The following is a 13,497-nucleotide window of genomic DNA, read 5'->3' on the forward strand; positions in this document are numbered from 1 at the left end:
TCAATTCGTATGCTTCAAGAGCGTTAACAAAACGTAGACATTTTAAAAATACACTTCATTTGTAACAAGAGAGACAAGAAAAATATTCAAATGAAATACTATAGAATGTGATACAAAATTTTCTGGAATGTTATTGAGGAATCACTCAGAGAAATGAAATAATAGTTTAATCTGCGGATTAACGAAAGAAAATTGGGTTATTCTACCTAACATGTCGCCTTTGACTGTCTTCCTCCAAAATCCTTAAATTCCCTAATATCATCATATGAAATATAAATAACTTTCATTTTGATCACAAAAATAACAATACAACCATTCGTTTAAGCTTAAACAATCGTTTACTGGTCAAGAATGGTAAAAACAATCACATCAAACACTCTAACTACCCGGAAAGGTCAGTAAAGTTATCCATGCAAGATCTATGAAATAAACGAAGGTCGCAACAACAGGCTCCTGATTAGTGGCGGGAAAGTATCCAATTTCATGAAAGGACAAGCAACACGCACTGTTTTATGATATATACAAGTAAATATGATTGTGTAGTGTCAGTAAAGGGTACTACAATGATAAACAGTACATATGAATGTCAGTATACAATACTACAATGATAGATAGTGCATTTGATTGTGTAGTGTCAGTATATGATACTACAATGATAACCAGTTAATATGATTGTGAAATGTCAGTATACAATACTACCATGATAAACAGTACATATGATTGTGTAGTGTCAGTATACAATACTACAATGATAAACAGTACATATGATTGTATAGTATCAGTTCATGATACCACAATGATAAACAGTATATATGATTGTGTAGTGTCAGTATACAATACTACAATGATACACAGTAAAAATGATTGTGTAGTGTCAGTATACAATACTACAATGATAAAGAGTACATATGATTGTGTAGTATCAGTATAAAATACTACATTGTACAATGTTAACCAACTAATATGATTGTGTAAAGTCAGTATAAAATACTACAATGATAAACAGTACATATGATTGTGTAGTATCAGTATAAAATACTACATTGTACAATGATAACCAACTAATATGATTGTGTAAAGTCAGTATAAAATACTACAATGATACACAGTAAATATGATTGTGTAGTGTCAGTATACGATACTACAATGATAAACAGTACATATGATTGTGTAGTATCAGTATAAAATACTACATTGTACAATGATAACCAACTAATATGATTGTGTAAAGTCAGTATAAAATACTACAATGATACACAGTAAATATGATTGTGTAGTGTCAGTATACGATACTACAATGATAAACAGTACATATGATTGTGTAGTATCAGTATAAAATACTACAATGATAACCAGTTAATATGATTTTGTAGTATCAGTATACAATACTAGAATGATAAACAGTACATATGATTGTATAGTATCAGTATAAAATACTACAATGTAAACAGTACATATGATTCTGCAATGTCGGTTTACCATACTATAACAGTAAACAGTACATGTGATTGTGTAGTATCAGTATAAAATACTACAATGATAAACAGTACATATGATTGTGTAGTATCAGTATAAAATACTACAATGATAAACAGTACATATGATTGTGCAGTGTCGAGTTACCATACTATACCGGTAAACAGTACATATGATTGTGTAATGTCAGTATACGATACTACAATAATAAATTTCTAGAGCGGGGTTGATAAAACTACATATGTATGAAATATTGGTGTAAGTTGAACCTGAACCATACCATGCGACATACAGGAAAATCTCAAGATAATGCTATTGAACAGAACATCGATTACAGCGTATCAATAATATCCAGTGATAAACCACTCATGAAAATTAAAGAGGAGAGGCAGACATGACATCTATGTAGAACCATTAGGAATATGACACCGTGGCGCATTAAGTATTACAATTGATTACTTTCCATTGTTGTGTGTGTTGCTTTGTGTTAATGTTACTGACGCATCGCTGCAAACGATAAACACTCCTAATTGACACTGACTCGGGTACGCGTCATACAAAACATTTTTCCAATTACTGTTCTACACCACCGACTACTAAATGGAACGCTATATGACATTGGACTAGGATTCATACGATGGAGAGCATGCTGCAATTTATTGTCCTCCTATCTATTGTGATTTTGTCTTGTGGTAAGTAGTCAACATTGGGACATGCATTTGAATTTTAGATAAACTTGATAATTTTATTGATTGTAAGCTTCTTTAGAATATATTTTCCATTCTAATTTTGTGAATGATATTCTTGAGGGCATTTATCTATGACAGCATAATGGCCGGGTCTTAATTATGAATATGAGAGAGATGATTGACCTAAATGTTCGATTTCATCATTTTCCCATTTTCTAAGAAAGGTGTAAGCTACTTAAGACACTACTCCAGCAACGTGCAGTGTAAATACTCTACACGGTAGCCATATCGTCACGTAGCGCTATATCTATTCATAGTAGTCCTAATATTAACATTGGACAGCATAAGCTCCATGTACACGTAACGAATACTAGAGGTTTTACAACTGTTGTATGCAATGTGTCTAGTTGACAAGTTATCGTACAAGTATCGTATATCCATGTGTCTGTTAGACAAGTAACCCTTTAAGATGATGTGTCTAGTTGACAAGTTATTGTACAAGTGTCTTGTATCCATGTGACAGGTAACTGTATGAGATAATGTGTCTAGTTGACAAGTTATCGTACAAGTGTCTTGTATCCATGTGTCTATTAGACCGGTAACTGTCTGATACAATGTGTCTAAAATGCCTGCAGTCGTATATCAGAGGAAAATAATGTAGGTTTTCCTCAAATTAAAAAGACGTTCTACGAAATGTACACTCCCTCAATGGACATATAATATCAAAATTTTAAGATTTATACTAAACGGTTTCAGCGGGGTGTGGTCCTTGTCAATACGATCTGGTGACTGGACCCTACGGTGTGGCCGACGATGCTTTCTCAGCGTCATCTACTCACGGCAGTTGCAGTTTAGTAAGAGTAAGATTCAGCAATTCAAAAGGCTGGTGTCCGGCTCACACCGGAGACGGACACTTTTTACAGGTAATACTAGAAACCATTTACATGTCATACTTGAAACATTCTACAGGTAATACTAGACATTAAGTACAGGTTATAATGGGCACTATTTACTGGTAATATTGGACATTATTTTCAGTAATACTGGACACTATTCACATGTTATACTGGACATTATTCGAAGGTAATACTGGCATTCTTTACAAGTAAAACATCATTTAAAAATTATTATGGAAATTTATTACAGGTCATACTAGACACAAATACAGGTAAAACTGGACATTAAATGGGGTATAGGATAAATAATATAGGTATATCTAATGAATACAAAGTCCTTATGTAGGATTAAGATAATGGAAAAATAAACACTGCATTCAAGATATTTCTGTGAAAATATTCAAGTGTACACAGTTGTTATTGATTTAAAAATACATTTTCTTTGTTGGTTCATATGTCCGAGGCCTGTACAACGGAAATGTAAATACTTACTCGACGTTCTTAACACAATCCCTAATTACATTCAATGTTAAATACTGCATGCTGAGCTGAACATCATTGATCAGTTTTTTCCAGTTAAACTGATAGCGTTATCACGTTTAAAATTCATCGAACAGGTACAATGTTCGGTGGCTTCCGTTACAGAAATTTTACGATTTAAGGAAATGCTTATTTTTTTTATTTTTTTTTATAAGATTTTATATGACCAAGCTGTACCTGTTCTAAATCAATATTTTACCTATGTTAACCAGGTTTCTACTAGAACTACACGTTCTTTTAACAGCAAATATGTATGTGAAAAAAGGTAGAACAACTAACTATAAGAGATGTTTTAGTTACTCTGTTAGTATTGTATGGAACATTTTAGAAAGCTCACTGCATATTTTACCTAGTATAGAGTTTTTTAAGAAGGAATACCTGCAGATAATGTTTTAAATGTGATGAATAGTTTTATACTTTAATTTGTCAGGATCTGCATATGTCATATTCTTATTATTTAGTTATATTCTTTATGTCATGTATCATGTCCATGTCCATTGTAAGTTGTGTATCACAGGGCCATATTGTAAATTAGATGTAAATCTAAATATGTAACCCTGTCTAAATAAAAGATATAATTATTTTTATAATTTTAAAACAGGAAGTCAAATACACGTGTTTGATTTAATACTTGAAACCAATCTCAGGCCATACCCAAAACGTGTCACATAATTAAAGCAATAGTATACCTATCTTATGGGTAATAGCAGCTCATCTTACAGATAACACTAAACACATCTTAGAGGTAACACTGGACAAATCTAACTGGTGGTGACGCAAGACAAACATTACGGGTAAAACCTGAGACATAATACAGGTCATAATAGAGAAATAGTACAGGTAATGCTTGACACATATTATAGGTAATACTGAAGACATATCGCAGGTAGTACTGGTGACAAAATACAGGTAAAACTAAATATAAATTACAGGTAATACTGGGCCCTATTTACAGGTAGTACCGGACATTAATTACAGAGGTTATAATGGGCACGTTTTACAGGTAGTATTGAACATTATTTGTTCTACAAGGTAATACTGAATACATATTACAGGTAATACTAAATATAGATTACAGGTAATACTTGAGAAAAATAGCAGGTGATATTTGAGACGTGTTACACTTGATTCTAAGCACATGTTGTGGGTAATACTATGATGGTGAGATATTTTAGAAGATTGTTGGCCTAGACGTTTAAACAATTGTCAAGCCCTTCAAATTCAGGTTTAAATATACTAACGTTGTGTTGTCCACAACTAAAAATCATTTATTTACCCCCGTCGAATGTATATAGCCTCCTCAACTTGAATCCTTGTAGTTTCAACCTCTTTTATATCAGCCAATAGCCAACAAAGACAAGTAATTTTTAACAGGAAAAGGCAATGGGATTTTGGTTTTAAAAGATTAAAATAGTATGACAATACCGAATAAAAAGGTTAATGGGAATGTGTTGTTTGGTATCAATGTGAATTCATTCAAATGTGTCGATATTTTTTTCATCTGAAAGGTGTATGGCGGCATAAAAATAAAAATGAAGACACTTATCCGCTCCTAGCGAACATTTTGTTATCCCCCCTTTAGTTTCTCCTAGTACGACCACCTTTTCATCGATAGAGATGAATATCAGACGTTTGATAACCTGTCAGTTATCAGATATATGCTTATTGATTTCACAACCACTTTCACATACTAAAAACAAAAAGGGTAAATATTCCCTCTGAATCAATTAATTATGACAATGAGAGTACTCGGACGGACAACATGGAACCTTTTGATACCGTAATATTATGAATTGATTACTTTCTGATTTTTTGTTTTACATCTGACATCTCCTTTGAGGGTTTCATTTCATTAATATTGTCAGTCACGAACTGCCTTTTCCATTCACAATAAAGTAACAATAGCTTCAATGTTTCTAAAGTTTGATTAATAACGAGTTTACAAAGCAAACTTTAGAAAATAATAATCTGTCAATGTGTTTTGTTTTATATTGTACGATTCCAATTAATTAATGATAATGAAAGAAAAGTTTTCCCCAGACATATCAACAATATGCTACCTGCCTTTTTATTGACATTTTTCAGTTCGGCAAATTTACACAATACAATATATTGTCTACAGATATGATCAATATATTTGCCTTTGCCATGTTGTCATTGGGGTAGATAATTACAGTAATTAAATTATTTGCAGAAATAAACACCTAATTATAAACTTTATACAGATCGATAACACCTCCCCCACTTAAGATGTATCCAGTAATAAGAATTAATCCATATATATTTTTGCAAACATTAACTACTCGAAATACGAAAAAGATCGATAACATTTCGTTCATATCATGAACTGTTTCAACATCATGAAATAGTTGCCAAGCATATCTCTAAAAAGGTTACTTAGGAAAACGAGTTTATATAAGTTTGCCTTTTAGTTTCAAATATACAATGGAGTCTTCTAAAAAGTATTCTACACTTTCAAACCTTTTGATAAATATTCACCTTACATATACTACATTACCGCCTCTTTCCTCATCGTTCTGTTTCTGAAAGCTACGCTCTGTCTATGTGCAATATCATTGCATTGTTATTGTCCATTAAACATATAAATCTATACCACCTCATAATTATTGCTTTATTTCCTAGCGCCTTGCTTGGCAACAACTCACTTTTGGCTTTAATGTTGAACTTTCGACCAAGCGAGAAGGTAATGAGTCTTGTCCCCAGGCCGGGACATTCCAAAGTCCTTAAAAATGGTAGTTTTTATTATATGCTTATGGTTAAGCATTAACGGGAATGGGAACAACTGGTTCACCCGTTGTCAGTATAATATGACCCCGAGCGGAATGCTGTGCTAGGTGCCTTTAGTATGGCATGTCTGTGAGATATCACTACATGTATAATGTCGGCATCGGATCTGCACTATTTTAGAAGGCCAATACACCAACATTCCCTATCTCCGCCACACATACACACATATAGACATACACAGCATACACGGCGGCACGTCCTTACATTACCTTAGCTATTTATAGGACGTTACACCTTATACAACCAATCAACTGTACTTCAATGCATCGAGAGTTCCTTACTTATTGTATTGTGCAATAGAAGTGACTGCGACACTTTAGTAAATGGTAAGGTATAACAAAGCGCCCATGTTCCTGTCATAGGCGGTTCTCTGTTATTCTAATGCCTAGCCACCTCTAATAAAAAGGTAAACCGAAGTGTTAATACAACCGTCGCATTCACTCGCAATTAATGAACACTTAAAAAAGGAACAAGGAGAATACGACCATGAGTGATGAAAAAGTAAACGTCTTCGGCGATACCAGCTATGTAAACTTGTGTCAAGTCCAAGTATTGTCTCGTTCTGATAGAACAGGACATGTGATGTCGAACAAAAAGACACTCGACGTAGTATTGACCGCCATGTCACACAAAGAAATAGCATACTGTTATCATGACGGAGAGCATACAATTGTCTTAAGTCTTCATTAACCTGCATCTTTGGAAACCCTTTTTTTGCTAAGCTTGTCAGCATTCAACATCTTCCCAAAAACATTATATATCCAAACCAAGTTCTTGAACAGCAAATAAAATGCGACATTAAAGCACCGTGGTTTGGATATTTTAGGGTGGTTACTTTCAAGAAAGGGAAAGGTCACGATTGGAAAATCAAAAGCACAGCTATCGTAGGTTTTAATATTACTTAGCATAAAACAGTCCGCGTTGACGTTGTTGTAAATTATGATGAAGAAAGGCATTCAAGATCGATGTGAAAATCGTTATTGAAAGAGGACAGATAGCCGATGTATATCAATTTGAAATTAAAAATAAATCCTGATAAATGCTTGAATAAATAGAGAAACAGTTAGCATTCATATAGGTATTTCTTTAGTCTGCTGTAAAATATTGCGAACGAATTCCGATCATACATTTTTTCCGATGATCCTTGTGAAAATCTTGTCCTTTTTCATATTTTGCCCCAGTTATGTTGGTATGAATTCGCATTATGCATGTTATATTGGTGCTTCATCGTCATATGTATTATGTGTACTTGGAGGCACGTTAGTCTAGTGGTATGACGCCGGGATCGTGACCGAAGGGTTGCGGGTTCGAGTCACGGCACGGCTCTGTGTTGTATCTTTGAGCAAGATACTTTACTCCGCCTGTTCCAGTCTACACAGCTGTAATTGAGTACGTGGTTGGGTAGTGTTAAAATTGTTGAATGCTAGCTGTTAGCGCCGAAATGGCAGGTCCGGCTGTATGCTCCTCAAAGAGTTGAGCAAAGATATTGGCTGGTTGCAAAGGCCCTATAACCACGGATAATAATTTATGAACCGCTTTGAGACGACCTACGAGCTAGGTTGTAATAAAGCGGTATATAAGAACCTCGGATTATTATTATTATTACCTCTCATCGTAGTTCTGCCACTTCGCAATATATGTATTATTCTACATCCTTGTCTTGTAAAATTTACTAGTGTAGTACCATGAATAGCTTAAAATATAGCTGCATAAAGATGTGTACTACTGTTCAACGAAGATAATTGTGGCAATCAAGGTTACGTCAAACCTCGTGGAATAAGATATTACTAGCAGACAAAACCACCAGAAATATAGTTTATCAAACGTTTGAAATTTATAAATAGTATTGATTCTAACTAACTTAATCGATTAATCATCTTGAACAATATATTCATTGAAGTAGTATCGAGAATTCAATAAGAAAATTAAACGGATGGATATTTCAGAAAATCTAAATTTAGTTGGCATTCGGACTCTTTCATTCCAAACACGAACTCAACTATTTTGGTTGCTATCAAAACGAAATATCAATAGTTGCATATAGTGATTCAAATATAGTTTTAATCTTTTTAAGTTGTCCTGATTTACACGCTCATATATAGACAGATCGAATAATTACTGGAAACAAAATCTTCAGATTTTCGAACGAAGTAAGAAAACACCTATTCAATAAACTAATTAGTCGATTCAGGACATTTTGAAATTAGGTACCTTTCCATACTCTTAACAAAGCACATGGACAACTTATTGGTACAACAGTTAAAGCTTAAAACCAGTATTTCAAGGAAACCGCACCAAAAGGAATTTGATTTACAAAGCTTTGCCTATTTAGTCCATAGTGTATCACTTTTAACGTATTTTAATGTACTAAGAATGGTTACCTGTTTTCCCCATACACAGGTGGAGTTTCGATCTGTCTCATTGCTCAAGGCAATACAGACTAAGGGACGGGGAGACTATAGTCAGTGGGTGTCGTTGTACAGTGTCAACATCAGTATGGACGGAATCACCTGGACGTCCTTATCGAACTCTACAGGTGACGTACAGGTAACTATGTCATTTAAGGTCATGCAGGGGTACGCAAATTTATAGATGTTTAAAAATTGATTTTACTTTTTTATATGGAAATTGTAATTTCTGATGTCGATTAACCGCTGCTGAAATGAATTTATACTGAAACTGATATACCAATAAACATAAATTAAAATTGATAACAATTTGAAAAACAATATTTGTCTATATAAAAAGTTTTGCAAAATATTTTAGTTTGTTGACGTTATGTAATAGGGTAATCAATACACCTTTGTTTGCTCAGCTTTCTCTTTTCAAAAAAATAGTATTTAAAAGCTCATTTCGAGAGCTTTTGAAATAAACCTTTTTCTTTTGTCAAGCGAAGAGTGCAAATGAACGTTATTGTGATTTACACAGACCATACAACACTTCACTTAGCTACGATATAACGGGTCAATGAGGTCTGTTCCAATTGTATGCCAAGGAAATGTTATTGTATTCTGTGACGTCATTAAAACTTTGAAGAGTTAGATATAAGTGTCTTTTTCATCAATCTATGATACTTCAGGAAAAATGCATCATACCAGTCTTGTTTAGATAATATTTGGAGGGGTTCAATGGTTGTCATAAACGTAAGTTATGGGGAGTCCACACATAAAACCGCGGAGAGAAAAGATCCAAAACTCAGGAAAGCGTTTTTGGCAATGACTCTAAAACAAACTATTGGTTAGAACCACACTTGTTTTATACCGAAGCAGGATAAACATTTGAGGTGATTTACTGTTAAGTATTTGCATGTTATATATATAAGTATAAATCAAACAATTTATAACATAACCAATATTCATTAGACTTTGACCGATAATTATAAGTAATTAAAGCTCATTTCAATTGAAGTACCCCTCAGTATCTCAAAGTGAAATCGACTGCCTCTTCAGTATCTCGTATGCTCCCCTCGTTCATCTAACACAGCCCTGATTTTCTTGTTCATCGGTGTATTTATCTTTCTCATGGAAATATTGTTCTACTCTTCTAACAAGGCAGTACGTAGGTGGTTGAGAGTAACGGGGGATTCCGACGCCCCTTACCCTCCTGTCGAGTTCTTCCCACAGATATTTGATTGGGGACAGATCTGGACTGTACGGCGGCCAGTCGAGAGGGTTGATATTATAGTTTGCGAAAAAATTATGGCTACATTTATAATCCTGGAAAATTAGGTGATATTGTAGCACAAATGGAACTGTAACCGGATGGAGAATCTTATCTCTAAATCTTACGGCGGTTAAATTCCCGGCTACCACCATCAACTGTGACTTTAACCCGTGTGATATCCCTCCAATGACAAAAGCCGAACCACCACTAGACCTATCTCTCTAAAGAACACAATCGTTAGCGAAGCGTTCCCAACGACGTCGGTATACACGTCCTCGACCGTTCGGACGAAAAAGAATGAGCCGGGACTCTTCTGTGAAAAAGACCTTTCCTATTGCCTCATTTGATATTGGCTGGAAGCATGTACCGCCAACCAATTAATACGACGTGTGCGACTTGCACAAGTGAGAGAAAGATTAATGTAATGACGACAAGCTTGCAGACCAACCTCGCGTAATCGGTTCCTTACAGTTTTTGGGTAAATGCAGATAATATGATTGCCTCACGTTTTAATAGCGGTTTTAGTGGCAGTAACGTGGAAATTACTCAAGTGGGCAAGACGAATAGCCCTCTCTTGACGTTGTGTCGTTACGCGCGAACACTACCGGTGTGTCTCAGACGACGGACAAGATGTTCTATTGTGGAAACATTCACACCGAACAGCAAAGCAACCTGTTGTTACCTTCAAATACACTAAAAAGCTGAACGTGATGTGTATATCTCAATAGTATCTGGTTGTTTGCCGAGATATGTTGACGAACTTGTCATCATAATTATGCACGTGTCTTTTTTTTGATAATAACACCTTCATTATGTGGCACGGTTTATTACATGGTTGGGTGACTTTAGACACCACAGCGACTCAGATGCTCGTCTGACCGGTTTTCATAATTTTAGGCCAAGCAGTTAAATAATTGTTTCATATATTTTAACCTGGCTTTTATATCCTTTCAGTATATTTATTTCCTGATATCATAGCTGCTCTCATTATCATTATTGATATCAAAAATGATATAAGAGACAATAAACAGAAAGAACGAATACAAAAAGTTGCAATTCAATACTTTTGAGTTATGTTCTTAAATAAAATCAGAGTATCACTTGGAAATTCATGTCTTAAGAAAATAATATGTTGCAGTTTAACTAACTTCATTAAAGGCAACAGAAATAATTGACAACATAGCAGATTAGGACCATAACGCCTTAGCTGTTACGTAATGAAAACAAAATGAAACATTACAAAATAACATTCCCGGGAAACAATCATATTATGACATTAGACTAGTACACTTAATTATGAAAGTTGTTTAAAAAGGAAGTGAGGATTCGTAATCAAGCACGATATTCTGTTAATGAACAATAGGATTGTCTTCGTGGCTGTAAAAACACAGGCAGCCTCCCTTGTCTTGTTTTCCATAGTTGATCAGATTTTAAAACACTACAAACAATATGTGCCCCGACAGACGCATATTATTAACTTTTTTATTATGATATTTTATATTTATTTGTTATTTGTACATCATTGTTATATCAAAGGTCAATATTTAATGAAAACAACAGTGCGGGTATATGGCGTACATTATAAGTAACAAATGATATATCTCCTACAAAATGTTTTATACAGATATTTTCCGGGAATTCTGACAGAGACACAGTCGTGACCAATGTACTAGAAGGGACCGTCATAGCCAAGTATATCCGGATTATATCCGTCTACGGAAATTCCTACAGATCGATGAGGCTAGAGGTACAAGGGTGCCCGTATTTAGAAATTAGCAGTAAGTATTTTGTCTCCATTGTTTACATTATGTAACCACTTATGTTTATTTATATTGTTTTATACTCTTGAAGATGTGCAAAGCACCTATATTAATAAAAGCGATGCAAATATAGTATCATCATTAGCTAAACATATGTTATATATTCGTTTTCAATCTCATCAGAGTTGCTTTTATATGTATGTTCTGCAAAACGTTATCATCCTTAATGATACTTTGCAAGTTTTGCTTTATTGAAAATTCATTCGTCAAAATAGAATTAAAAACCTTACTTCCTTGTCTTAATGTGCTGGAAAGGTACAGAATTTAGGAAAGCTTCAGGAAGACAGTTGAAGTGGTATTTAAACCTAACTTGCTATTATTTTTTTCAACAAATTTGGAACAAGAACGTTATTTAGGGTAATGGTACGACAATCAAATGGTTTTGGCAAAACAACAACTAACATTTTCGTTCATTCAAATGTATGAATAATTTTCTATGATTGATGTATATAATAAAACAAAACGTTCATGAATAGGTACATGTCATCGCTGGGAAGCCACACTTGGATCCACAGGTGACGTCCGTCCTGTTCTCGTAGACACATTTGCATCAAGTCAAGGACTATGTGGATTAAAATGCTACAGACATTCGGATTGTGAAAGCTTCCTGTTTGACGTCACTTCCGCTCGCTGAAGATTACTTAAAACGGCTCTCAATGGATCACAGGACACAGTTAACCTGGAGGGGATTTGGTATTTTTTGAAAAGTTGACTATGACAGCTTCCAATGTGACGTTACATCCAACTACTTTAGTAAATCTCAAAGGGCATGTAAACCATATTCGGCTTTGACAATATACCTGAAGTTTTGAAAAATGGATGGTTCACCTTTTTATTATTTATTTGAATATTTTGTTTTGATTTGATTGTTGACTTTAAAGCGGCCATGCTGTTATTGTTTTCTATGTTATTTTGTACATTTGTATGTCCCTGTGGCAGTGTTGATTTACGATTAATAACAGGAAATGTGTTTTCTGTATCTTCACCTGTGTGTTTAATTATTGACAAAAAATATACCAAACAATGTTATAATATTTCTCTCTATGTGTTCCTAAATATCAGGGTTTGTACTGTATTTTGCATGATCTGTTGTAAGTTTTAAATGGAGTAATTAACTAAGCGATACTGTTCCGGTCAGTAATTACATTGACTTCGCCTAACTATGACAACATTGATGATGGAAAGCCATGTAAGATACAAACTATGAAATAACAAAATCCTATAAACTGAAATGATGCCACACAGAAATAAAGCAGAATACCGAAGCGTCAGCAAAGACTGATACGAATTAACAATCTTTAAAACTACTGCAAATTATATACAAAGGAAAGGTTTACAAGGGGACGCTTACAAAAAGAGAATAAGATCAGCGAAGTCCTGATGACGACCGTAAAACGTGTCCATACCCGTTGTTTTATAAAGCACGGATGGCATGACATTCGGGGTAATCTCTTGAGTTCTGAAGCAGCCACGACATATAACAACATATGTAGGGGTGCATGGATGCTGCTATCAAGAAAGGGAAATATTACAATCGGTAAGTCGAAATCGTCCCGTTTATCGAACAGCTTATAGAAATCCGTCCTTGTTGGTCATAGTATAAGT

General features: G+C 34.4%; 1 protein-coding gene across 1 annotated transcript; it reads left to right on the forward strand.

Moving 5' to 3' along the window:
- Positions 1 to 2,084: 2,084 nt before the first annotated feature.
- On the forward strand, positions 2,085 to 12,791 carry LOC110459682 (inactive carboxypeptidase-like protein X2). Its single transcript, XM_021512051.1, has 5 exons — positions 2,085 to 2,168; positions 2,922 to 3,088; positions 8,810 to 8,956; positions 11,697 to 11,850; positions 12,369 to 12,791. The coding sequence occupies exons 1-5, from the start codon at positions 2,114 to 2,116 to the stop codon at positions 12,524 to 12,526; spliced, it is 681 nt and encodes a 226-aa protein (XP_021367726.1). The 5' UTR covers positions 2,085 to 2,113; the 3' UTR covers positions 12,527 to 12,791.
- Positions 12,792 to 13,497: the final 706 nt, after the last annotated feature.

This window comes from Mizuhopecten yessoensis, unplaced genomic scaffold (assembly GCF_002113885.1).
Source record: "Mizuhopecten yessoensis strain PY_sf001 unplaced genomic scaffold, ASM211388v2 scaffold10185, whole genome shotgun sequence".
NCBI classification, from domain to species: domain Eukaryota; kingdom Metazoa; phylum Mollusca; class Bivalvia; order Pectinida; family Pectinidae; genus Mizuhopecten; species Mizuhopecten yessoensis.